Here is a 27,989-nt window from a genome sequence, read left to right as displayed (position 1 = left end):
GACAGCCACTGATCAGCCCACTGTGTCGGGGTCCGTGTCTCCACGCAACACTGCTGAGAAAGAAGCTCCCACTCTCGCTTCTTTTTTGTTGCTTTTGAGTGCAAAGCAAAACACCCGCAGCCGAACAAACGAGATCGAAAGCACAACAAGTGACCAAAGCCTCTTTAAGTAGATTTTTTCCGATTCCAGACTCAACTGTGTCCCTCAGCTTCCCCCTTGCAACCATGTCTGGAGAGGACGCACCTGCCCAGCAGCAGAACGCCGTGGAGCCGAAGCAGGAGACCAAACCAGCGGAGGAGCCCAAACCAGAGCCGGCCAAGACGGAGGAGGCTCCGGCCGGCGCAGCGGAGGCAGATGCTGCTGCACCCGCGGCCGCCACCGAGAAGGTCCCCGAGGAGGAGACCTTCAGCTACCGGGCTCTGGTGCTCACCGGCTACGGCGGCTATGATAAAGTCAAGCTGCAGGTGAAGAAGGGAAAGCCGGTGCTCAAGGCCGGAGAGGTGATGGTGCGGGTCAAGGCTTGCGGGCTGAACTTCGCCGACCTGATGGCCAGGCAGGGGCTGTACGACCGCCTGCCGTCCCCGCCGGTCACCCCGGGGATGGAGTGCTCCGGGGTGGTGGAGGCGGTGGGAGAAGAAGTGACAGACAGAAAAGTAAGCACACATGACGCTCTGTTTTATTTCCCTGCCCATTGAAGTCACATTTTTCTTTGTGTTTCCTTTTTTTTTGTTTTATTTAAATGATGGAAATTGCGCTGGATTTGGTGCTGAGCAGCTACATCTGGATATGGGCGTGTCAGGCTGTGCTGGCTGCTCAGGCAGTGCTGCACATTGTTACAAACTGATTCATGATTTCATGAATTGAACACAGTTAGTTCAAACAGTCATCACTAAGCTAAACTAACAACACAACCTGGCCCTTATATAGTTCATTCTTGATTTGGTTTCGCTGCTCATCCATCCATTCTTTCGTGCGTAAAAACGAGCCACTTGTTCACTTGTTGTCTGAAAATGTGAAACAGTGAAGCCTGGTTGTGTTCGTGTTGCATATTATCTGTTTGGAAGGAAACCGAAGGAAACCAAAGTGTGGGAATGACACGAGTTGAGCACAATGAACGCAGAAGCAGGCGTCGCCCCTCTTGACTCCCCCGGTTTTCAATTGTGCTGCCTGTGCGCAAGGATGGATCAACTTCGTATTTAGGCAACGAGATAGACTGGTCTCCTCGGTGGAGATATACTAATGTACTAATGTACTATAAACGCAACATCTGTGTTAAGTAAATGTTAAGTCGACATGAACACATGCAAATCCGGGGGATGCTTTCCACCCGGGCTGCGCCTACGCTGCGCGCTCCGCTGTGCGCCACGGCGCGCAGAGGCGTGTCAAGCGAACCAGAGAAAGCCACGACGAGACCGGAAATCAGACCGTCCCGGCTTCAAAATTAAAGCTGTAACGTCACATGAGCACCTTTGTGTTTCTGTGGAGACAAAAAAAAAGCAATGTTGAAAGTGTGAAAATGATCCGACAAGAAGGAAAATGTCAAATATAATATGTACAGTTGGACGTGCAAAATTTGGTCATATGATGCGCACCTATACTGTCCACCATCCTGCTTGAGCCTTAATGGCTGTAACTTTAGCTGCAAATAAATCATTACTGATAACAAACAACTTAATTTCCTATATATCCACGACTTCAGATATGTTTCTCTCGACATGTTAATTGATAAGGGCCTTAATTCTGGAGACTAGGGAGTGTCACGTTGTTAACACGGCTGACTTCACACCGGTGGGGAGACCGGAGTCACAGACGTCTTTTGTTAACCGGGCGCGACGGTGGCGCACAGACGCACCGAGCGTAAAGGGCGAGGCGCGTCGCAGATGTAGACAGCACGGTGTGATACAGGGGATCACTCCCCCCCCACACACACCTTTGCCAACACGGAGAAATTATTCACAGTCATTAAGAAGTGACGTTTAAAGTTCAAACTTTCAACGAAACAATCACGATTAAAGCGAGTTTTCCCTCCAGCGTTGTGGATGGAGTGGGTGATGAGTCACAGGCCTATATGCCTGTCTCCTGGCTGCATGGCATCACCACGGCAACGCCTCTGCAACGCAATTAGGCGACAAAGCCCCAACGTTACACATCAGCCTGCATGCGTTGACTCACACCGCTTATCTGCTCCAGCACCATATTATTCTCACATCAGCCTCTTAATATCTGTGGATACCCCCCAACCCCTCACACACACACACACACACACACACACACACACACACACACACACACACACACACACACACACACACACACACACACACACACACACACACACACAATATCAGTACATGTGTGATGCAAGTGTGGAATCAGTGCAATTGGCTGGGAGTGGCACATGTGTCAGTCAGGTGTCAGATCCATATGAGTGTGATTGGTGGTGGGCCTTGGCCTGTGGCAGCCAGGCATCACAGAAGTTTGAGACCTCCCTTGTTTTTAAGATAACTTCACTGCTTCCTCCCACATTGTCAGTAATGTATATTGGACTGAAAGGTCAAGCACGATCTCTCTCACACACACACACACGCAGACACACACATGCACGAATGCTCAGCTTGTCACCGATGCCTCACTTCCACCCACCACCCCCCCCCCCCCCACTCCTTGTAGCACTCAGCTTATAAAATCAAGAGCCAATCTTTCTAATGGACTGAGATCTCTCAGATCTTTTGGCAGCAAACTCAGAGGGAATGTGCTGACCCCGGTGGCATTGAGAGTTTTGGGGAGTTGAAATCGCTCGCTGCAGCTTTATCAGTCTATGTGTTTTCCTCATACACACGCACACACACACACACACACACACACACACACACACACACACACAAACACACACACACACACACACACACACAAACTAACACACTTACACCATACACAGACACAAAGACAAAACCCAGAATCGGGTGTGTCTGAGGGTTTGCTCCTCCATACACTGTAAGCAAGGCTATATGATCACATGCCATTTAATTAGATGATGCAACCAAAACATCAGAGTCTAAGTAAGTGTGATTGATTTTTATTTAATCCAACTGACATTTGGATATATCGCTGAACCCAATGTTCCCAAATGTAAGTGCCTGCTTCCTTACACATATATCAGAAATATTATTACTAAACTTTAGTTTTTCAAGACAATAGGATATCTCTTTCAAGATATGAAAAATCTCCCATATCAAAGATATTATTTTAATTTCTCTTTAATTAAAACTTATTTCCATAATTATTTTTACATAAATGCTACATCTCGTCTCCCTGACTTTGTTGATGCGGAAAATGTTTTCATTTGGATTTATTATCCCTGCCTCCTGTTGTGTTTCAATAACTGCCTGTTAAATGAGTGTCCCCTGGACTGACGGTAAAGTTGAGTGAAGTAATACTACAGTCAGCTCACCCGAAATGACCTGCAAGAAAGCACAGGCAGAAAAAAGTATACCAGTGAGTAAGAGAGGGGAGAGGGGAAATATCACAAATCACACCGAAGCTCCCATGACACCAAACATCAGCACTTTTTTTCCTCCAGACCTTTTTTTTTCTCATTCTCTTCCTCTGAGTTTTGGTAGGATCTGACCCATATGTTCTCAATTACCTTCCTCTGGCCCACATTGTCAGTCTGGTATTTCCTCCAGCCCTCCTTCCCCTCTCCCTGTCTATCAATCCCTCCTTCCTCCGTTTAATCTCTTGATTCTTCCTCCATCAATTGTGCCGTCAGTGAATCCTTCTATCAGTCTGCCCTCCCTTTATACCTCCATTCTCCTTCTCCCTTCTTTTAAACCAATCTATCCCTCAGGACGACTAAACCCTCCTCCCATGTCCTGCTCTTCCCTGCTACATGTCCCTCTCTCCGTGATCTCAACATTTAAAGCTTGATTTCATACTCGACATGCGGCCTTAAGCTGCCCGGGTAGGAGAGGAAAATCAGATGTTTCTACTTTGTTTTCAACCCCCCCCTTAAGATTGTCCACTGTGGTTTTCCCCAAATTCTGGAAATTTCTGAGATTGAAAGTGTAGCGTGGCATCAAGGCTGAACAAGCATGGTTGAGAACAATGTTGGCCCTCCTGTCAGGAACGGAACTGTGTGTGAGCAGGGATTGGCTCTTTATCTCTCCATCACGCAAACTGTGATAAACCACGGTAACACCTCTACGGACACCGGGGAGATATTCATGTTTCATTTGAATTACATCTGCCGGAGCAATAAGGGGTTGTGTGTGGGCGTTCCATTCAACCATCATGTGATTCCTCAACCTGACTCACAAACACTGCATCAGAACCTTTTTCTGCCTGTCTTTTTTATTTCGCCTTGCTGATTTTTTTTTTTTGCTGAGTTCATCAAAGCTCCATGCCCAGAAGCAGCTGACTTGGAGGCCTGCACACCCCAAAAAAAACTGAATCACCATCTGATTAACTCCATTCATATACAGTTAACTGGACGTGTCTTTGTTCTGCGCCCACCCCCCACCCCCCGCCTCCTCGTACCCATGACCCCAACTGTGACTACATTAGACCCAGTGGCATGAGGGCTGAGAGGGGAAACGCAAGAGACGCCTGTGTGTGTGTGTGTGTGTGTGTGTGTGTGTGTGTGTGTGTGTGTGTGTTTGTGTTTCTGTGTCACGCTGCGAAGATGTTGTAACAGAAGTGTCGCAAGGCTTGCGCGCTTGGCCTTGAATGTTCCTACTCAGTTTATTTGTGACTGACAGTATCTCACATCCTTCATTTGGGCACTGAAGAATAGCTACCGACGATGCATTCGAATGGCATGTGTGAGTCATGGTTGCTTGTGATTGTTTCCTGGAAAAAAGCCTGAACTCCCCCGTCTATCGATTTGTGCCACACTTTACCCCCAATTAAAGCAGCAGGACTGATGAGTTTGAAGACCCCGGGGAGGAAGGAGAGAAAGAGGGAGGGACAGCGAGTCGGCACGAGTAACAAAGAGAAGGACGGAGAAGTAGCCCACGGTGAAAAAGTGAGAGCGGAGTTTTAAAATAAACCAAATGACTTGGCCTCCGACAGAAAGATGCGGGTATGAAAGGGAAAGGGAGAGGGAGATCTCTCTAATTGGAGAGGATAGACAGCGAGGCGCATAGCTCCCTCCAGACCATTAGAGCAGGCCGGGGAGAGAGGGTTCGTTCCCAGGAGGAGAGAGCTTGTCTTATGCTCAGCCATGGGGAAGAATCTGGCAGGGACTCTGATGAGTGGAGAGAAGCCAGGGGAGAAGATGGGGGCCCATTGTCCTGCGTCGCTGATGAGGAAGAGGTAATACGGGACACGCCTCGCAATGGAAAGGAGATAGAGGATGGGGAAGAGAGACAGAGACGGCGGACGATGAAGACACGCGGCGGATGAAAGACGTAAAGTCGAGAAGACCTAGACGCAGACAGGATGAGACGGGGGGGGGGGGCGGAGAAGGGGAAGGAAGACGCTCTAAAGTTGCGAGAGGAAAAGGAGTCGGGAAGTGAAAGAGAAAGAAGGGAAGAGAAAAAGTGAGAATAATGGAAACGGGGCAAGACAGAGAGAGAGAGAGAGAGAGGGCTGTGTCGAGAGAGGTGGATAAGGGGGAGGAAGAAAACAGGAAGAGAGTTATAATGCTGCAGTCGTCTGCGTTTCCTGTGTCCCTCGAATGGGCTTTCCTGATTGGTTAGAAAGGGCGCTGGGGGGAAGTTTACGTCGGAGCGGCTCCTTCTGGAAAGAGACAGTTGTGAAGCGGAGGATCCTGCTGTTGATAAGATATGAAGTCACCGAAAATGACAAGATGGTGATCAGGAGTTTAATGACGCCTGTGGCTTCCTCACAGTCAGAGTACTGGTTCTGAGTGATTCAAATGGCTCAAACTTAAATGACTGTTACATATTTTATCATTTAAAAAAGATTCTGATGTTTCCATTAAACGGTAAAACTAAAGCAGACAGAAAAATACAAATAGCACATTCATTTATCAATTTTTCTCTGTAAAGTCAGCACAGCCCTCCTTACTGCTTTTACCCGTCTTTGGGTTTCCTCTCTCCTAGTTTGCTTAAACTCGTACGCTTTCAGACATGCACTCAACTCCGCACCTCCCTCGCATGTTCTCTGGAGGGGCCTCTGGATTTTCAACAGACTTTATACTCATTTTCCCCTTCGTATATAATCTGTAGAAAGTCAATAGAATTCAATGTGAGAACCCAGCAGGTGATCACACCGACCAAGATGTCATGATCACATGATCTCCGCAGCCGACAAGCAAACTCTTTGAGGTTTGCTGGTTGAGACGGGCTGCATGTTTGCACGTCACGCTGCTCACATAATTGCCATGGTAACGAAGAAACAGTGAGTTTGCAGGATGCTCCAATCCACGTATGGGTCAAGCTAGCGGTGAAAGCCCCTGGTGAACTGAACTGTCGGTAGAGCCTCTTGATTTATTAGTTTAGTTTTCGTTTAATAAGATAGGGATGTGGTCTGTCTGTGAGGTTTGCATGTTCTCCCTGTGTCTGTGAGGGTTTCCTGTAGTTACTCTGACTTCCTCCCACTGTCCAAAGGCACGATGATCGATGTTTGGGTCATTGGAGACACTGAATTGCCCACGGGTGTGAATGGGTGTCAACTGTTGTTGTGTGTTAGTCCTTAGACCTGAGTGTACCCCACTTCTTGCACAATCCCACTATATACAGTGGATTTGGATGAATAAAACCTCCCCATGCTGTCATTGTGCTGTCACGTGGCTCCTTCTTATCTTGGTGTGGTAACAGCCCCAGTTGTGGTGTCTAGTGGTTCTTACTGCGTCTCCAGTGCATTAGAGCAGTGGTATCCAACCCTTTTGTGGCCCCGGTCAGATGCACTCAAGCACCTCTTCATCTCTGCAACCCATCAATGGTTATTCATTTTTTGTCTTACTGATACAAGCAGCACAGTTGGGAGGGTATCAGGTTCGCACACCGGTTCAACTGAGGCCATTCTGTGTGGAGTTTGCATGTTCTTCCCATGCACTCGTGGGTTCCACTAGCATGTGACTGGGCTTATTGGTGACTGCAAAACATCACTAGATGGGAATACGAGCGTGATCCGTTGTTCATTTCTGTGTCAGCCCTGTGATAAGGTGACGACCCAGGGTCTCCGGGGTGCGACTGTGAAAGAATGACTGTGTAACTAATGGATGAACGCATGGATTGCTGATGAAAACTTCTGATGTTTAGGGCAGTTAAGTTATTAAGTCTGCATTTGTATAGTATCGAGGGCATTTTATGTTTGCATCACCCATAGGCTGTTTCATTCATTCTTAAGCATTAGTTCGCTGTTTGTCTTTGATTTGCTGCTCAATTGTCAGCTATTGCTATTTTATTAGTCACAGTTTGTAAGATTTACATGTTTTTTCTGACTGACCAAATTACAAATTGTATTTCATCAGATTATGTGAGCTAAACATGGCATTGGCACACACTGTTTTCATTAAGTGGGAATAGGATCAGATTTTGAGCCCTGTGCTTCACCCTCTTTTCAGCCCCTGTCTTTCTGTGCCTTCTGTTGCAGGTCGGCGACAAGGTGATGGTGCTGAGCCGCTTCGGCCTCTGGCAGGAGGTGGCGGCGGTGCCGGCGAGCCACACCTTCCTCATCCCGGAGGGCATGAGCTTCGAGGAGGCCGCGGCGCTTCCTGTCAACTTCATCACCGCCTACATGATGCTGTTTGACTTTGGCAACCTCCGGCCCAACCAGAGCGTCCTCATCCATGCTGCTGCAGGTGCTGAGATACAGGAAACACACAACGTACAGTGCATGCACATAGAGGACACACACACCCTTAGGTTGGGAAGCGATGGATCACTCCCCATGAAAGGGCGATTACTTAATTCAATATAAATGTATTCATAATTAAATCACAAACTAAAATTAGCATTGTTTTCCTGTTTGCTTTAGTAGCTTTAAATAACTCACACGGTAAAAGCTCCAATACAGGTTTACTTTGTAATCCTGCAGCCGAGAACCACATTTAATCAGTTTCCTCTCATCGATTCTTCATTAATTCTGCACAGAGCTCTGTGTACTGCTCTGCGCTAAGTCGACACAAAGTAGATCTAGTTGTGCGGATCCATAGCGAGTCCTCTGCAAAACCTCAGCACACCGACACAAAAGATTGTGTTATTGCCCCGAAGAAACATCCTGACATATTTATCAGACTTCTTCCTTCTCTGAACCTCCTGTTTATACATTTCTTTATTAATATAAAATATGGCCATTGGAGAGAATCCCACTGTTAGTGTGAGATATGGCCGCACCAAACTTATTCCGGAGCACCTGCCACCTGGACTGTAAGGTCAAAGTCCGCAGTGAGTGGGTTGGGGAATAAAGATAGGGATTGAGGGAGTAAAAGCACCTGTTTAGGGGCGGGATGTACAGAGCCTGAGAGCATTTGATTGAGCTTTGTTTACACAGTGGGTCCAGCTGAAGAGAATAGGAGTGAATTAACAGAGAAAAAAAAAGATTGTTCTCTCCCCTCTCCTCTCTCTCGCTGTGTCTGTGTAGAGCTCTCACTTTGCCTCTGGTTCCCACTCTTTCTGTGCACGTGGAGTCAGAGAGGGATCCCTCGACATTCGGGAGAGTGTGTGGGTGTAGATGGCTCAGGGATGTAAATTGTATATAATGAAACCTGAGCCTGTTTTCTCTATGGGACACACAAAAAGGGACAGAGGGCTTTGAGGGAACCAAGGTGGATGGATCTCCAAAGGATGCAGATCGATACATTTGCAAGATTCAAATGAAACCGTTGTTTCCCTCAAAGCTGAATGACAGACTCATACTTGTGGGATTTCTGGTCACAGAAGAATCCTGGAGGTTTGCGTTCGCAATATCATTCAGCTGACGTCACTCCTCCCTGTGAACACACACATCGCCCGAGGTTTTTCTGCTCCAGGGTATGTTTTGCTATACGAGGAATGCTGTGGAAGTGTGGTGCAAGACGCTTTTTCCCCGCCGGTTCGGTCCAGGCCGGCGTCTCTGGTTTCTCAGGGCGGGCTGCCAGTCTTGGCTCGCCAGCTGTCCCGACATCAGGATTGTAAAAGCACATTACTGAGGCTCTGACAAAAACATTTGCTCCACAGTCTGCTTGCCTGCACTCTGTCAGCCCCTGCATGTGTGAATGATTATCATGCTGCTCTACCGCGCTGCTCCACTGAGACCTTGAAGCTTTACAATAACTGTGTACATTATGGTTGTAGCTTTTGTTAAAAAAAAAAAAAAATGTCACCAGTGAATGAGATGTGAACATTTTCCTCTTAACGCTGTCTCTCTGCAGCGTAGGGCTTCATGACTCACATGGGGCTGGATGCTGGGCCAATGTGTGTGTGTGTGTGTGTGTGTGTGTTTGTGTGTGTGTGTGTGTGTGTGTGTGTGTGAGTGTGTGTGTGTGTGTGTGTGTGTGTGTGTGTGTGTGTGTGTTTGTGTGTGTGTGTGTGTTTGTGTAGCGGGGGTGGGGGGGAGGGGACCCACCCCAGAGTCTGTCAGAAAAGGTTCCTGATGTTCCCTGATTAGATATATCAAAGGTGTAGGATGTGACAGATTCAAGGAGAGACAGAGAAAACGAGATTGTGTCTGTGTGTGTGTGTGTGTGTGTATGTGTGTGTGTTTGTGTGTGCGTTGGGTGTGTCTGATATTCTCTAATTTTCTGGAGGAGAAATATCAGCCAGGGACTCATATTAATCACTGGATGCATTTTAGTCATATTGTTCACAGCAGTGTAAAGTAGAATCTATAAATCAATTGGCTGATCAACCGAAAATAATTTTAAACACTGTTAATACTCAATATAGTTCAACAAATCTCCTGTTTTCCATCCGTCCATTATCCATACCACTGATCCTTTGAGGTTGGCGTGGGGAGCTGGAGCCAATCCCAGCTGACGTTGGGTGAGAGGAGGGGTACATCCTGGACAGGTCACCAGTTTATCACAGGGTCAACGTACAGTGACAAACAATCATTCAAACTCACAGTCACAGTCTCCAGTGAACTGAACCCAAGTCTGTGTATGTCTCTGGACTGTGGGAGGAAGCTGGAGAACCCGGAGAAATCTCACATAGAGAGAACATACCAAAAACAATATGGACTGTAGGTCAGACAAAGCCAACAATGTCAGGTCCTCACCCAGCTCTGGTTAATTGTAATGAGCAGTTTGTCTGTAATTTATTTCACATATCACCAAATGATTAGTCGACAGTTTCACAATTGCGGAAATTTAAATTAAGGCGTGGTTCAGTATTGCAAATCAATACAAACACAGGAATGGGTGATGGGCGAGGGAACAATTCTATGTGTTCTGCTCATGGGCTTGAGCAATGCTTAAGCATCAAATTAATATGTATTGAACTTGTTCTATTGCTTCTGCTGCATATTATATAGTGATAATAATTACGATTGTTTTGTAACCCTGACCTTTTCCAAATGTCATTTATTTGGCAGTAACGAGTCACTGGAAGTTGCGGAACACCACCACTATTCCCTCAATTAAAATTCCTTGTTTCACTTTAAAAATCTTCCAAGAATTGATGTTTGTCTCGGAGTCAAAATCGATTCTGAGTAAGACATCAGAACACAGAGCGTTTGTTGTATTTGGGTAAACAGTAAACAACAAGTATGGTGTTACCACCCAACCCAGCCCACAGCGCGGTGAACACCCCATTTCACCACAGACAGTATTAGCATGCGGTTAAATGGCTTTATTTTGTAACTGACAATTTCATAAGAAGTCTTAGATCCTAAATACACTGCAATCGTTTTGTTTGCCAGACATGTCAACACAACACTGCAGTCCTGCTGGACCAGTTTACGCTGATAAAATAGTGAGGTTTCTACATTACCTGCAAACATCTACATTACCTGCTTCCTTCATGGTGTCGCTCTGAACTATCGTTTAAATCATCGCCGTTTTGATTGTAGGCCCAAATAACATCAACAGCGTCTTATTGCTGCAGCTAGACTGTGTTTGAGGAACAGTTTCTACTTCATAAGTGCATCTTTCTAGTAAAAGCTCGAGGGGCTCACTTGACCTGTCACATGGTTGACCTGTTTATTGTGCTAATCCTCCACGGATTTCATTACTTCAGGAAAATAACCAGACGTCTTTAAATTACTTTTCGATGTCCCTGAAACTTCCAGTTAAACACATAATTCGTTTTCAATTACAAAATGCCACGTTTCATAAATTTGACTTTATGTAAACGGCACAAAATCATAATTGCGTCGAAAATGATTTTACAATGTGGGCATAACCTTCTTTCCCTTAGAGTGTAAAACCCCTTAATTGGAACAGAACTGTAGGAAACTTGAGCAACAGACCTTTATCCAGGATATAGACAGCCATGCACAGTCTATGACCAGGCACAACAAGATTCTGTGTGCAGAGAAGTGGTAGAATTACAATATGCAGAAAAAGAATAAATATTCATGATAAAGGATTAACTAGGAAACAAAGAAGATTAAAGGAAACACAAGATCTGTAGCATTCTCATGTCTTAACGTAAATGTTCTGACCTTTACCCCTGAATGTCTGACAGGTGCTTTGACTTTATCAGTAGGTCATCCTTCTATATGTGTGTGTGTGTGTGTGTGTGTGTGTGTGTGTGTGTGTGTGTGTGTGTGTGTGTGTGTGTGCATGTGTATAAGTAAACTGTGGTGAATAGTCTCTCTCTCGTGGGTCCACTCCTCTCTCCCTCTCTCTCTCTCTCTCTCTCTCCAAACAATGGCTTGTTGTACTTCCTCCCATCGTGCCTCTCTTCTCCGCCGCACATCTGCATCCTCCGTTCCTCCTCCCCTCCCCCCCCCCCGGCCCTCCGTAACCTCCGCTCCCTCTGTGCGACCTCGCCATATCCGCACCGGACTCCTCGTCAGTGGGGAACGTGCGCACGTTTCCCCCTTTGTTTTCCCCGGAGGGCCTGGGCGGGGGGAAGTTCGGTGACATTTGGATGGATCTCGTGGGTCCACTCGCTGTGCACCGGCCAAACTAGCTTTTCCTCTGACCTCCCCCTGAACCGGTCGTGATGTTTATGAACCCTGGCCAGCCGCCCCGCCACCACACCCACTCTGCGCATTCCTGCATACAGATGGGGCTCCGCTGCTCCCAATGATGACGTGCACCTTGGGTTTTTATTTATGAGATCTTGAGTGACTGCAGGCCAAAGTCAAGTGTCACGCATTGTGTTTGCAGATGTGGAATGCATAATATGGATTAGGTGGTGCCGCAGGAGCCAGTGTCCCTCGGAGTTATCTGACGATTGTGCTACATTGGCTCAGTCGCCCCCCCCCCCCCCCCCCCCATCCTGCATGTCAAGACTTTGTGACATTCTGGCACCGACGCCGGGTTGTGGTTGAGTTTTCAAATGGAGCTCCTCAAACTGCACTCCCTAATAGCGCTGTAAGGTGCTTCGGTTTACTAAATAACACATGCTATCAATCATCTCTTCTCATAAAACTCCACAGCAGTGTGTTTGAGGTTTGTGTGTCAGATTCCTCACGTCCTCACATCCTCACGTCCTCACAGCCCTTATTAAACCTTTTTTATTTTCCCCCAACAAGCCAATTACTGAGGCTTCCTTGAATTCGCAGCTGCTTCTTGTTGGAGTGGAGCTACACCAGGTTGCACTGAGGATTATCCAGAAAATATTTGATGTGTGAGGTTTGCAGCTGCTGCATGTGGGTGCAGCACAACCTTCACAGTGACGGGTGACAGCAGCGGAGGGTCAAGTCCTTGTTGAAGCTCCTCTCAGGAGTCGAGCTGCTGATTATGCAAGTAGTTTTTTTTTTAGCTCTAAATTAATGTTTAATATTTATAATCCATGATAACCTCAGTGTCCTTCACCATCAAAATGACACACTCTCCCGGATGATTTAATTTCATTCTAGATTTATGCTGCAACCATCAGTTTTCATCATTTTATCTTTATATCTTAGAATATCTGAGCAAACTATTTGCCATAGTTGCCAAATTCAACCAAAATGGATAACAGGTACGAGCTGTAATGGCACTCAGTAGAGAAAATTACTCCACTAAGGTCCAAATTTGCCCTTTAATTCAATCAAGCTACATCAAATTGCACTCTTTCATAGATATCAGTTCCTCACATATGCCTCAAAATAATTATATCCGTGAAAATACTTAAAATGATTTTAAAAAAAGTCCTACATCCACACCAAAATTTGATATGGTCTTTCCTGACCCATGTCACATCCTTCCACTTAGTTTCATGTGAATCAGTCAAGTAGTTTTTGAATAATCTTGCCTCCAAACAATCAAACATACAAACAAACAAATGGACAGGTTGAAAACTTAACCTGTTTGACGGAGAACTTTAAGCTTTTTAAAGGATTCTTCCATGTCATGATTGTTTGTGTTTGTATGTGACGCAACACAATTTTCTTACATAACTGCTTATCTTGTACCATGTTGTTGCATCTACCATTGACCATGCTGCACCTGAACCTCCTTAACCCTGGATGCCTGTAATTCCTCCACCCACATTGTAACTCCATCAACTCTGTGTAACAGTGAGCGTAAAAAGTTTCTGTCTTTAAAACATCTCTGTGGCTCAGTCTAAGAAAGGGCGTTGTCAGAAGTGAACTGTAAATGCTGAAAGCGAGTGGAACAGGTGGTGGCTGGATCTCTTGGGTTTGGTCTGAATGAGAGCTGCATGGTGGTGTAGATCTTCTCGGCTGCACTCAGAGCTGTCGGCAGGGCCTTGGGCGCTGAGGGCCTCCAGTGCTCAGATGACTGCAGATGGGGCGGATAAATGACGAGCAAAAAATAAATGTTTTGGGAAGACGGACTATTACAAAACAACTTGTGGGCTGTGAGAAAAGAGGAAGAGGGCTGTGTATCTTATCTCTCCCCGGACTCCCTTCTAGATTACGCTTCTCGTTCTTTTTTCACCAGCTGACAAAGCCCCTTGATATTAAAGCACAAGTTCGAGTGTAGTTGCAACTCTCACTATTCCTGCGTGGGAGCCATGTTAAAACTCTGATGTGCCTTGAAAATGCCCCCCCCCCCCCCCCCCCCCGCCTCTCTCTAGTCTGTCTGCTCGAGAGGTCGCACCCTAGTTTAGAGAATGCTAATTCAGTCTGACCACCGAGCGGGAGTCTGGGCTGCGTGGTTGAACCGTCTCTGTGTTCCCTGGGCCTGGCATTGCCGGCGGCAGATCAGCTGCACTGATAGGAGAGGGAAACCAGGGCAACCTCCAGCCTCACCCGCCAATCACATTGCAAGCACACGCGCACATCGCTGCAGAGACAAAATGACCCCATCCACCCCCCCACCCACCCTAACCACAGCATGCAGCTGCAGGTGTGTCAGGACACCTGTTTTTCTCGTGTGTGTGTGTGTGTGTGTGTCCCTGTTTGTTCAGGGGAAGAAAATGGTTTATGTCTACACATGTAGATGCACATCATAGCTGTGTCTCAATTCTGGTGCTGCATTTGAAAACCACTTGCGTCACTAGACCCTATTTGAAGGCTCCCTTCAAATGCGGCTGAGAAATGCGTCCTTCCATCCCCAAGAAATTAAGGCTCCAATGGTTGGATCCTATCCCAGCATTGCGCATCAGTGGCTAAACGTTTTTCAAGAGGTAATGACGCCGCCAAGCGAGGAGGCGTCCGATGCTAAGGTATCACGCTCTAACTCAACAGAACATTTAATGGTATACGTGTTTAACAAAAACAAGGAGCATAAAAACTTCTGCCATGTCCAACATCGGCTCTGTCGCTAGGCAACAGCAATAAGGGCAGTGACAAGCTGGTGACGCCAATTACAGAAAGCTTCTGCAGACCAGACCGTCTCATTTCAGTTTGGCCTTTGCAGTCTTCCTAGGCCAGATAGACCGAATCCCCAGAAGGATGCAGCCCGAGAATCGAGCCACAGCCAATGAGTTTTTTTATGTGTCCTGTCTTTGTGTTTCGTTTGCTACAATCTCACTCAGGAAAACACAGGGACCAACTGCACTCACAAGCAAAGGGTGTTTTTTTTTCAATATACTCACTCAGTAACTAAAAATGTGCTTCCTCCGAGCTGCACTGGGAGAAATTCGCCATCAGAGCGAGCACATTACGCTGCTCATGAAACCCACAAAGTGAGCACACACACACACACAGGCACACACTTACACAGTCATCCAAGAAAAACAGCAGGGTTACATAATGCAGAGTAATACCTCCAGAGTGCACATTCACAAACACCGAACCACATCTCCTATCGCCATTACGGGACTCTATTTGAACTCCGGTGCAGAGAGTGGCAATAAAATGTTCATTTATTTGGTTCTGTTTTGTTGGTGTTGTAACACGACGCCACAGCGAGTGTGGGTCAAAAAGAGATGCTTGGGTCCACATTTGTATTCCATTCTTTGTCGGCCGCAAAGATAATGATAGGCTAAGGAAGGAGAGAGTCCTTCAGGAAGTGTGGAAACAAATGCGGGAGAAGTGGCACAAGAAAACCACATGGAGCTCAGAGACCAGGGACCAGTCATCTCTTCGGTGTTGCCATGCACGTCCCCCTACTCCCACCTAGGGTTGAAAAATTCCGGGAATATTCAAAGTTGGAAACTTGCCATGGGAATTAATGGGAATTAACGGGAATTAACGGGAATATACAGGAATATACGGGAATATACGGGAATAAACTGGAAATTTTGTGGATAATTTATGCTAACTGTATTTACCTTGTCATATACAGACATAAATATAAACATTTTGTTTTGTCATAGGCTGATTTGAGCCCTGAAGATTTCCTTCTACATTGGATGGGGTGAACGCAGTTCACAAATGCTGTACTGTGACATAATCTGTATTTAGACCAAAAAAACACGTGTGCGGTCAGTGAGCACGTAGCTGGACAGTAGGTCGAGAAATTAGACACAGCAGACACTGTGTTTTTCTTATGATTCCGAAAGAACACGTCTGAGGTCCCTGTCCACTCCTGAATGAACTCTGGGTGTGGAGCAATAACAGTGGCCTCAGTGTCAGTGTGGATTCCTCTGTGTTTTTGGGGAAAATTCCTCGTTGCTGCTTCCATGTTATGGAAGCCAAGTGCAATTTGTGCCAGAATGCGAGTATGTAAAGGATTCAGGGAAAGACAAACCCCTGCTGTGTGTCCCATTCCTCCAGACACACAAATGGATAGGTGGATGTTTTTTTGTTTTTTTTTGACATTTCCCTAATTTAAAAGAATTCGCTTAAGCTGCTCTCTGTCTCCTGTGCAATGGGTAAGTGTTTGTGGATGGCCCTCAATCACAGTCCACCTCCACTGAGAGAGAGGATTCTGGTCTAAAGTCGTAGATAAAGAAACTAGAAACCAGGGAAGCAACGGGAACTAAACTACTGGGTTGATTAAAGGTTCATATTTTAATCTCCGTGCATATTTGTGAAGATTAGCAGACACTGTTCAAGGCTGCAGCCCTGCTCCTGTCTGTTTTGCTCTTTTGAGATCTGTGTATGTATGGATGTGTGTGTGCGTGCGTGCATGTAGGGGCGCAGCGAGGGGTTCTTGGCACGGCTTAGCAGTCTTGTGATGGGATATCAGGAGTTTGTTCTCAGGAGTTTCGTAGACGGTACCTTCTTCTTCTTCCTCTCTCGGCTCAATCTCTCCGTGGAAACTTGTTTTTCCTCACCCAGATTTTGATAAAAAAAAAAGAATTCTGATCACAAATTGAGGCTTAGTTTGAACAAAGAAAAACAGTAAGTAATATGTTACGTATAAGCACTGATTGTTTCGCTCCCCTGGCTCACTGACGCATTCAAGTAAACACAGAAGGGGAAACGCTGTGTTTATGACAGCAGCGTTAGTTAAATATTAATATCTGAGTGCCTGGAGCAATGGATGCATCATCCTGTTGGACACTTCTTCAAGCCTGTATTTGTGTCTGAGGCCTGGCTGCTACTACGTGACACAGCCATGTAATAAAAACAGCTCTTAACCCCTTTAGAGCTCACATAATGTGTCAAAGGCAAACATGCACATTTGCTTGTAAAGTTTTTAATGTGTGTAGAAGTGCGTTATGCATCCCATTTCACTGTAAATACACAGCTCTTTGATTTTACTATGAATAATTCCCGACTATTCTAAAGACATATTCACGGGAGATAGAGTTCGGTGGATTGCACCGGTCTGTCAAATGCCAACTGACGACAGACCGACAGACCGTGTATGTTCAATGGCAGAGCAGTCAATGAAACAAAATGGCTCCCCTTGCTCAGTCATTGTTGGCAATTTGGCCGAGGTTTCCCTGGCAACACAAACCTGGTTTCTCGCTGAGGACGTGAGACGAGAGATGGTGATGTTATAACACAGCAGCCGCCGCGACAACGCTCCCGTCTAACGGCATTGATTCTGTGTTTTCATCAGTCCTCCGCTCAGTGTCGGCAGCGTGTGCGATTATACAGCGATGCAGAGCGGAGGAAAACAAGTGAGAAGCGGTGTTCGGTCTGTACACTGACATTAAGGATGATGAATGGGATCATATTAATTTTCTCACTTTATTTGTTCCATTTGGGAAACCATTTCTGTAACAACCGCGGTCAGAGACTGGAATAAACCTTTTCACATAGTCACACTGAGCGATTTCTGGTCAGAGATGAATAAAGAGGTTCATCTGATTTGTCCTCAGTCTTACAGTTCAAGCTGGTTTTATGCGACCATCAGAGAGAAGCTGCCAAGATGTCGCTATTCAGCTCACTTCAAATAAGTTTTGTGAAGAGATGAAGGTAGAAGAGGTGAATCACTGTGCAGATCTGAATAAATGATTAACATAGAGATATTCTTCACATAAATCATAAAATAAATGAACTAGACAGATTGCATGAAGTAATTATGATTCATGACCTAAAGTATAATTTTCATTTTTGTCTAATTCATATAAACTGTTGCAGTTTCTGTTTGGAATGGGCTGTTTGTTTGGTCTGTGGTGATGATGCTGGTTTAGTCTTCTTTTCTGAGACCGTAAAAAAGTGAAGACCTGCTGCAGGACTCAGTCCACAGAACCCTGGAGCTGCCCCCCCCTCCCCCAGCTGCACAAAGAGCTGTTCACCTGTAAGTTCGGTGAAGCTCGACTCAGCACCCAGAATCTCCTGATCACGTCACTTGTGTTGAGTCGCAGCAGCCACTGCTACAGAGCGCTGGTCGTCTGTTTAATCAATGTTAATTAATATTCAACATATCACATCGCACCAAATGTAATCTTATACTTCCTCTGGCCTTTAACAATGCAGATACCAAGTGCGTATGTGCCTGTCATGCTGCCGTTCAGATAATCTTACTGGGCGTGCATCCTAAATGTTTGGTTTTAGTTGCCCTGTGTAAGCAAGCCAATCGTGATTTGATCATTAGTTTCATATAAACTTGTTCCTCAGCCTCAGTTATGCCATTATAAAGGGATGTTGTTTAAACTCACGTGTTGTTTGGTTCTCTGGTATCAGACCTGCTCTTTACTTAGGACTAAAGGAGTAAATGACCTTTATGGATGCCGTTCACTTCAAATCCTCCAGTCGGCCTCCAGTTCAAACAAGCCCCTGCTTATCAGTAACTTATTACTTCTTGCTCTGGCTGCCTTGGCAAACACCGGCTGAGGCATTTGTACACACGTCCAAACACAGCGAACACAATTGCAGATATCAGAGAGTGCACATTCTCTCAGCTTGTTATCTTTAGAAGTTATCTTGGACAATGGAGCACATTTTGATTTCGGCAGGGATTTTTATAAGGAGCCATGGTTAAGTGATTTGCAATAGAATGATCCTGTTCTCCTTTCCCAACAAAACAGATACCTAAGGGACATTCTTTTTCGTCCTGTGGAATTTCTACCCATGTTGTTTTGTGTAAGGGAATCAAAAAATGGGATGTGTCATCCGAGCTACAATGTCTACTTCTTCCAGAGTTGGATGTGTGTGTCTCTGTGCATCTGTGTGTGGGTGTCTATTCTCCCCAGGCCAGCTGGGGTAATGTGATTGTGTTCAATTCCCTCTTTGCATACCCCGGAGCAAAACACATCCGCTGCTGTTATTGACGGTCTTGTTTGGGGACAATAAATAATGTAAATCACATTTAGCTGCCAGAGAAGGTATATGTTGACTGGGAATTATTGGTGTTCTTGAACAGATGTACATTGATCTTGAATCCTCATCCCTATAGTCTTTGCATCAGAATCAATCACATGTCCCCCGAATTGATATTTTCTTCACAAATTCATTAATGGCAATTTAATTAACCCTACCTTTCTTATTCCAGGTGGTGTCGGTATCGCAGCCACCCAGCTGTGCAAGACAGTGAAGGATGTGACTGTGTTCGGCACCGCATCAGCCAGCAAGCACGAGACCATCGGAGAGGGTGGGGTCACGCATCCCATCGACTATCGCACCAAGGACTACGTGGAGGAAGTTCGCAAGATCAGTCCAAAAGGTGAGACACTTGACTCTCTGCTAGGGGATGGGAAATATCACAGTATCCATAAATAGTGCAATATAAATGGAATCAATAGCAATATAACAAAGGTTCAGCATATAAATCGATATATTGCACAAGCATTGGGCAAACAAAAAGAGGAGGAAAGACTAGTTAATGTTTATCAAGTGTAATTTTCTCCTTGTGAAGAAGAGTTAATACCACTTCCTGGTGACATGGCAGTGCGGTTGTTGGCTCGGCCGCCTCCCAGTTCGAATCCCAGTTTGTTCGGGATCTTTCTGTGGGGATTTTGCATGATCTCCCCGTATATGCATGGGATTTCTCCGGGTGCTCCGGCCTCCTCCCACAGTACAAAGACATGCAGATTGGGGTTTGGTTAATTGGAGACTTTAATTGAACCGTATGTGTGAATGTGAGTATAAATGGTTCTCTGTCTCTGTGTGCTGGCCCTGTGATGCACTGGCAGGCGACCAGTCCAGGGTGTGCACCACCTCTCACCCTATGTCAGCTGATTGGCTCCGGCTTCCCCACAAACCAGTACAGACAATAGATGAATGAATGGATAAAACCACAAGCTTCACTCGGAAGCAATGTCTGTCTTTAAACTTAAAATACATAATAATATGACATTTATCATGATAAATGTCCTGATGTCCATTTTTAATCTGTTTAAAGATCTCTAAATCAGAAGTTTGTGTGTGACTGTAAATAACGTTTTAAATTGGCCCTGTGAAGACTGTCTATTAGTCACAATTTACAGTAATATGCACTGAGATATTTTCATAAGAGAAATAGTCCAGATCAATATGTTCCCACCGGCACAGAGCAATACTGTGTGACTGCAGCGATCGTTGAACGCTGCTGAACAAACTGCCGACAGTGAGATGAAGCATTTTCATACACTGTTTTTTTTTCTCTCTTGACACAATTCTCAGCAGAGCCTGCTGCCATGTGCACTAGACAGCATGTAGGGAGTCATTTTCCCTTCCAACGAACCCATTGAACTGAGCAGTGACGTTTTGGATTCTCATCAACATCAATAATGTAATGTAATGAATTGTATTCTGCAGAGTTTTATTTAAATGTGCTCCTGGACTCACAGAAGAGCACAAAGGAAATGCTGCTTCTCGGCAAGATGAAAAAAGACGAGAAAAAAAACGCCCAGTTCCTGTTTCTTCTTTTGCTCTCTTCTGTTTTCCTCGCAGGATGGAGACTCTTTATGCTGAGGCTCATTTCACAGTCGCCTCTCCAACCCGCCTCTGTTCGCTGTAGCACAGAGAGACAGACAGAGAGAGACGGATAGGAAGACAGCGAGAACTGACACTTTAGACAGAATGTATCTAATTAGAGGCCCTGGATCAATGTGCAGTCCTGCTCGCTGCCTTTCCTCCCTGTCTTTGACGCTGTGGTCAAGGCGGAGTCCTGCTGTGAGCCTCTCCAAATCAATACAACCAGGGTTTACTGGAGCAAGCAGGGGTAGCCCAATTTGAGGAGTCCCCTCTGGCACACGGGAACGTCATTAAGGTTGAGCCGACATGGTAGCGACGTTAATCAGGGAGCTTAATAGTTAGGTTGCCATGCTTTACCGTCCGCTCAGAGGCGGGTTTGTTTGTTATTCCCTCTTCCAGGAACGGAATGAACTGTGATGGAGAGAGATTTTATCCGTCTTGTCTTATCAGTGACAAGAATGAAAAACATAAAACAAGAGGGATCTTGCTCTGCTCTCCTCCGCTCCTCTCTTGGCATAGGTACATGGGCGCCTCTTCATGTAAACATGGCACAACTTGGCACAACGCTCGCTACTCCTAGTCCACTCTGGCATGCGGAGGGGGCCGCTGAAGAGACTTGGCAGGCTGCTCGCTCTGAATTCAAACCCATGATAACTGTCCCCTTCTTATCTCTCCTGCTGCAGGGCTGGACATTATCCTGGACCCTCTCGGAGGATCGGACACCCATAAGGCCTACAACCTGCTGAAGCCCATGGGCAAGCTTATCACCTATGGTAAGTCAAAAGAAAGTGTTCAACAATGTGAATTTGATTCGGTCACTCCGGACGAATTCTCGCCTATGTCACTGATCCAAAACAACTTAATCAGATTCAGAAGACATTTGATGCTCCTAAAATCCCATAAAAATCTAACCTCAACTTCTAATAGCAAATGTCTTGAATGCAAAAAGTGTTCTACGTTCGCAACTCCAGATTAAACATTTTTTAAGTAGCTGGAAGATGTTGACTAAAGGCCAATATGGTGTTTATTATGAATTTTTAGCAAACTAAGAAGCACTGACCTTACTGTCAAAGTTACCTGCACAAACTGGCATCTATTGATATAGATGCCCATGAATAGGCTATTTCATTCAATCACTAAACATCTCTGCAGTTGAAGAACATTCACCAAATCAATATATTGCATAAAACATGAAGGGGTGGCATCGATGAGTTCATTGTTCCTCCAAATAAAGACATTTGAATCTAGTGGATCTAAAGTGGTTTCATTAGGGTGTTTGTTCAAACCACTGCATTGTAATACATAGGGTTAGAATCCTGTAACTACCACCAATGTGCAGTTGAGATAAGTTAATTAAGCCTGTTTTAATTTAAGGGTATTTTACCTGCACAAACTAGCATCTATTCACATAACTAACCATGAATAGGCTATTTCTATCTGGAACGGTTTGGCTACACATAAATACTAATAAGTTCTTTACCATTCAATTAATCGGAAAGTAAAGCTTCATATTCAGTGATTTCAGAATGAAACTATCACGAAACCCCTCTGCAGTTAGCAGAGTGCATCAAACTAGCTGGGGAGTACAGCTGCTTCCTGGTGGGCAGCGTGACCTCTGCAGAGGTCCGTGTCCTCAGTGCGCTGTGTGTCATCCGTGGGTAGGCCTTACATGCTCGCTCTGCCGCAGTGTCCATCGGGAACAGCATGCATGCAACAGTGGGCAGGGTCGGCATCCATGGAGAACAGGGCCCTGCCTTTGCATGTTTCACAGAAAACCAATACCCAGCATGGTGCCCCCCCACCCGCTCTCACCCCAACAGAACAACCCCCCTCCCACAGGCCACACCCCAACCGCCCAGTCCCTCTGCGCTGCCTGCTTCTCTTCCAGCTTATCAGAAGTATGCCTGGCGGGACAATGGGCGATCTATGCGCACGGAACCTGGAATGTGTCTGAATGTAGCAGGCTGGGTCCCTCTCTTCTCTCAGAGCGAGCTTTGTGTCCCCCTCATTCCCCCGAGAGAGAGGCAGAGACAGCGAGGGCACAGGAGGCCGAGGCAGAGGAAGGTGATGTGGTGACAGTCGGAGCTGAAGTGCTAAAGAGGTGTTCACGGGGGAGGGAGACGCTGAGAGGCGGAACAAAAAAACAGGAAGTAGAGGCACCTGACTGGAGTTGATGACATGTCACTAAGATATGAGTCAATCTTTTATGTTTGTCAATAATTGTTTGGTCAATAACATGTCAGCAAATTGGAAAAAATAAAAGAAGACATCGACAGTGACAAAAGTCATATCTTCAAATTGTCTGTTTTTCCAAACTCCAAAATCCCTCGGATAATAAATGAATTATAACAGGCGCAGGCAGCAAATCTAAACATTTGAGACACAGGGAAAAGCTATATTTTTCTTTTTAATTGAATTAAAATATACTCAAATACATCATAATTTCAAGCTAATGATGAGGCAAGGGCAAAGTGAGTCAGGTCCGGGCAAAAAACACATGCACTAGAGATTCAGGCCCCTTTCCCTCCTTTCTCCATCCTTCTCCGTCAGGTGCGGCGAACATGCTGGCGGGCCAGAAGAAGAACCTGATCGCCGTGGCCAAGAACTGGTACCACCAGTTCTCCATCCACACACTCAGCCTCATCCAGGGGAACAAGTCGGTGTGCGGCTTCCACCTGGGCTACCTGGACGGGGAGACCGAGCTCATCACGGAGGCCATGAACACCATCCTGGATCTGTACAAGCAGGGGAAGGTCAAGCCCCGCATCGACTCCACTTGGCATCTCGAGCAGGTCTGTGTCCGCACACCATTGTCTCTTATGTGGATTGTGGATTTATTCTGAAATTCTCCTCAAGCAGGGTAAAGATAGTACATGTCACATTATTGTTTGTTTGATAGTAGCAGGATTACACAGAAACTACTGGACAGATTTCAATGAAACTTAATGGCAGGCTGTGGTTTGGGTCAGGAAAGAAGTCATTAAGTTTTGGTGTTTATTTGTTTATTTGTTTATTTAGAAGGATCCCCATTAGCTCTACCTTAAGACAGAGCTAATTATTACAAATTACAAATATCAAAAGTTAAAATACATTAAAATAATGATCATACTATTTTATATTACAGATATCAAAAATAAACTTAGTGGTTATGCAGTTTTACCTTTGTCATGATATAAAACACTGATTTATCCAATTCCATAGAAGCAAAAACTGCAAACCATGTAATAGAATACTACACATTTATGTACAGTACAACACCATCTAGTGTCACAAGTATGTTGTACCCAAGTGTTTCATTATTTGCTTTTTGAACATAAATTTACGTGTCACGTTTATAATTTCTGTTAGTAGTAGGTTCCATGACTTCATGGCTCTGTATCCCACAGTGCGTTTAAGAAAATTGGTATTAGGTGTGGATCCAGATCTGAGGGTGGATCCAGAAATGATTTGTCACTTTCTTAAAAATTGCGACATTGAGAGAATTATGTGTGAATCTTGCAGAAAAAAAGCTTACATATTAAGGGGGTTGGTATCGACGGATGTGTGCAATTTCCTGCGGATCCTAATAAAAATCTGTATCCGGTGAATCTAAATGTGGATATGATGATGTACTCTATGAGTTGCATGAATCTGGATTTTCATGCCTGTTTGTTAATGTAACTTAAAGGATCCCTGAGCGCCTCAGTCTGAATGACCCAATGATTCATTGTGACACGGAGGAAATTTACACATGAAAGACACGGGTTCTTCCACCGTGTGCTTACGACGCAGTCACCCAGAATGACTGTGGATGTCAGGTGACTCTGTGGGTGGAGGATGGGAGATCTGCTGGAGCTGGGTGTGGCCCCAGATTCAATAAGACTTGCATTCAACAGGCAGAGCTTGGCCACAAGACGCACAGTGTCATAACTCACTGGGCAAGACAGAGTCAGATTGTGGCTGACAAAATTAACGCTGCGAGCACATATGAATAGAGAGAGTGTGAAATACACACAGGGAGAAAGAGAGAGGGAGTCGGAGGCTGACATCTTCTGTTGTCCAAGTCGGAGCTGGTCATTATTTTGGCCTGTGTGGCTGCTGCCGGAGAGAGAGAGAAACACCTGCTGTCTTTCTCCGCCATCTGACGCCCTTTCTCTGCCCCTCCATCTGCCCGGCTCTTCATATCAGACTCTTTCTCTCCCGTCTTTGGGTTATTGACTCCCTCTGTGTCTCTCTCCAACTCGCTGTATTCTCCACTTCTCCCGTCTCACTGTGTAGCTTTTCTTTTTTTTCGCTTTTTCTCTCTTGTTGCTATGGTGACATCCTTTAGTCAGTGTGTGCGTCTGTCTCAGGGAGGGGCCCTGATGTATGAAAAAGAAGGAGGGTGGAAAAAACAGAGGAGGGAAGAAGGTATATCTCACTCTGGCTTGGTGTGTAAAGCTTTGGATAAATGGCTGCTAATCACTGGTGTCCATGGTATCATTCGTGACGAAAAGCTGTTTATATTACGAATATTGTCATTTATTACAGCCTGAGTACAGCTACCAGGCCTTGACCCCATCCATCACAGTCTTTCTTTAATTTTCACCCTTTGTTTTTGCTCCAATAATCAATAATTGAAGCATTAATTAAAATTCAGCGCTCTCCCTCCCCCCTGTGGTTTCTCTTTCATTATCTACATCTGCACCGAAACCCAGGAGCATAACGGCCATGTCTGTAGCTGCAAATATAGCAGATGCCTGGGAGCCATGAGAGGCTGATGGATCTTAAGAGAGTGAAGGGTGGAGGTGGGCGGAGTCGCAATAGAGAGCCTCAGTCGCTCTCACTGTGACTTTCATTCACATTGAAGATGATTCTTATGATTCCCGGACTCACCCCTCCCTCTCTCCCTCCCTCCCTTTCAATATCAGGACACCAGTTGCTCCCTCCATCCCCCCCGAGCCTCCAACACCTCCTCTTTCTCTTTTCCCATGTGTCTGAGTCGTCAGGGCCACGTTTCAGCCAGGCTTTACGTTGCTAGGAGATGGTCCCGTTGCCGTGGCACTGGTCGTTAGGTGGTCTGCCTGCCTCGCACGAATAGGGGCAACGGGAAGGGGGGGGGGGTGATGGAGACGAGAACAGACAGTGGACAGAGCTCTGCGGTCAAGAGGAGGGTGGGGTTGGACCGGCGATAAGACTTTCCTCTCTTCGTTATGATTGACAGACGATCCTCCTTCAGCTTAAACCTGCCTGGTGTTTGCACAGCTTTTTCTGCCGTCAGTTTGAACTATAACAAAAATTAATTGTGACTGTGGTCAAAGATCCTCCGTGATAAACGTTTGATTAACCACTTCTGACTTCCATTTCTCTTCGGCTGTGAGGAAGCTCTGTCTTCCAGCAGCGGCTTATTGATTCATTCATCTGCAATGGTTTCTCCATCACCAGAAGAAGAGTTCATACATTATTATGATCATCATTTTATTGGCCTCATTAATGATTTTGCCCCATAAAAAGAAAATTAAATCAATTAAAATTGAGATGTACAATTACTCTTCATAAATCATGATATAAGCACTCAAAGTAGAAAAAAAATAAAAAAATCCAGCACCCGGTCATCCACAGCCTGTTAGAACGAATGTCTCATTAAGCAGAATTTGGATATTTAATAAAATAAGTAATGGTTTTATTTGCACCTTTGTTGGTTTCCTCAAACAAGCTCTAACGTGCCGCAGCATCACTCTTTTTTTACCTTCTTTAATTCTAACTCTTTGGTGCGATTTGGATATGCAATACGTTCAGTGATAATATTTGGAATAAACAGGTGACCAGTGCTCTGTGGCAGTCACTGGGGGCTGAGTTGATCGCGTCTCCTTCTACTTCCTCTGAAAAACCACAGCAGCAATCGACAACTGGGTCAAACCACAGGTCAAAATCACAGCTAGATCATTTGACTAATTTCCCTTATTTTTATTCCATCATATCTGACTGTTGTGTGTTCACGGCGACACCATTCATAGAATCACTTCCTCTTTAGCAACTAGTCAAAGTAAACGCACAATGTTAGTTTTGGTGCTGTAATGCTCTATATTGAGTTGAATTGCACAGCTTCTTCTTCTGAAAGGTTGTGAACTGTGTCGGTTGCTTAACAGACCTTAGAAAGAGCTGACATGCAATGTATGAAAAAATAAGGGCAGCTCAGTAAATCACTCAAACTTTTTTATAAACCGCGTTCACAGGGTTTCATTTTATAAAAAAAACACTCACTATAAAATCATCATTGCAGATAAACCAGGTAGGATGAGCACAGAGTGTGTTTAACTTTACTCTGCACCATAGACTGTTTATAATAATATAATATAATAATAAGAGCCCTGTTGCAGTATATTGGATTGGGATTAGATTAATTTGAAACTCAAATGTTGAAAGGATCAGCGGTATAGATAATGAACGGATGGAAATTCTAATATTTGAAAACGTCTATTTGCAGTATTCTACTCCCTCCATTTATTTTGTCATCCTTCTGTTCCTTCTGTATCTCATTTCCTCTCAAAGATTATTGAAGGCCCGTCTTAACAAATGTAATTTCACATATACTGCATATTAAAGTCATATTTGTGGGTTTAGAAGATGCGTTCCTATCAATATAGGAGATTATAAGCACAGAATGCAATAGTGCAGTGGAAATGTGTTGGTGGAGGAGAAACTGGCTCCTGTGGAACCTCAATAGATTCTACTCCTCAATGACAGGTGTATTTAAAATCTCTCCCTGCCCTCCTTTCACCTTCTCCTCTTTCGTCCCTCCTTACGTAACCGTCTTCCTTCTTTCCATCTCTCGTCCAGGTGGGCGATGCCATGAGGAAGATGCAGGAGAGGAACAACATTGGCAAAGTCATCCTCAGCACGGAGCCCATGCCCGAGGAGGAGAAGAAGGAGGAGCCTAAGAAGGAGGACAAGAAAGAGGAGAAGAAGAAGGACGAGAAGAAGAAGGACGACAAGAAGAAGGAGGAGCCCAAGAAGGAGGAGAAGAAGGACGACAAGAAGAAGGAGGAGCCCAAGAAGGAGGAGCCCAAGAAGGAGGAGGCCAAGAAGGAGGAAGAGAAGAAGGAGGAGGTCAAGAAGGAGGAGAAGTGAGAGGGAGGTGTTGATAGTCGAGCAGACCAGCAGGGAGTTTGTGTCCTGGGAGCACGGGTGGGGGTGGGATGGTGGGATGGGGTGACGGGTGGGGATGGGGTGGCAGGGGGGGGGGGGAGGGCGGAGCATAAGCAAGAACGGGGAGGAGTTAGAGGGCTAGATTACAAAAGGATCTCACCACTGTCAGTCTCATGCATCTCTTCTGCTTCAGCCTC

At 45.4% G+C, this 27,989-nt stretch overlaps 1 protein-coding gene across 1 annotated transcript; it reads left to right on the top strand.

Annotated features, from left to right (window-relative positions):
• Positions 1–13: 13 nt before the first annotated feature.
• vat1 (vesicle amine transport 1) lies at positions 14–27,821 on the top strand. The gene is made up of 6 exons (XM_061090245.1): positions 14–653; positions 7,561–7,768; positions 19,283–19,453; positions 21,369–21,458; positions 23,236–23,477; positions 27,484–27,821. The coding sequence occupies exons 1-6, from the start codon at positions 225–227 to the stop codon at positions 27,772–27,774; spliced, it is 1,431 nt and encodes a 476-aa protein (XP_060946228.1). The 5' UTR covers positions 14–224; the 3' UTR covers positions 27,775–27,821.
• The last annotated feature ends 168 nt before the right edge of the window (positions 27,822–27,989 follow it).

This window comes from Limanda limanda, chromosome 17 (genome assembly GCF_963576545.1).
Source record: "Limanda limanda chromosome 17, fLimLim1.1, whole genome shotgun sequence".
In the NCBI taxonomy this organism is placed as follows: Eukaryota; Metazoa; Chordata; class Actinopteri; order Pleuronectiformes; family Pleuronectidae; genus Limanda; species Limanda limanda.
Note: the sequence above shows the minus strand (reverse complement) of the source record. Positions and strands in the feature narration are given on the sequence as shown.

Coding starts and splice junctions, on each gene's coding strand:
- vat1 (XM_061090245.1), top strand. CDS start 225: ATGTCTGGAGAGGACGCACCTGCCCAGCAGCAGAACGCCGTGGAGCCG. Junction 654..7,560: donor AAGAAGTGACAGACAGAAAA/GTAAGCACACAT, acceptor CTTCTGTTGCAG/GTCGGCGACAAGGTGATGGT. Junction 23,478..27,483: donor CCACTTGGCATCTCGAGCAG/GTCTGTGTCCGC, acceptor TCTCTCGTCCAG/GTGGGCGATGCCATGAGGAA.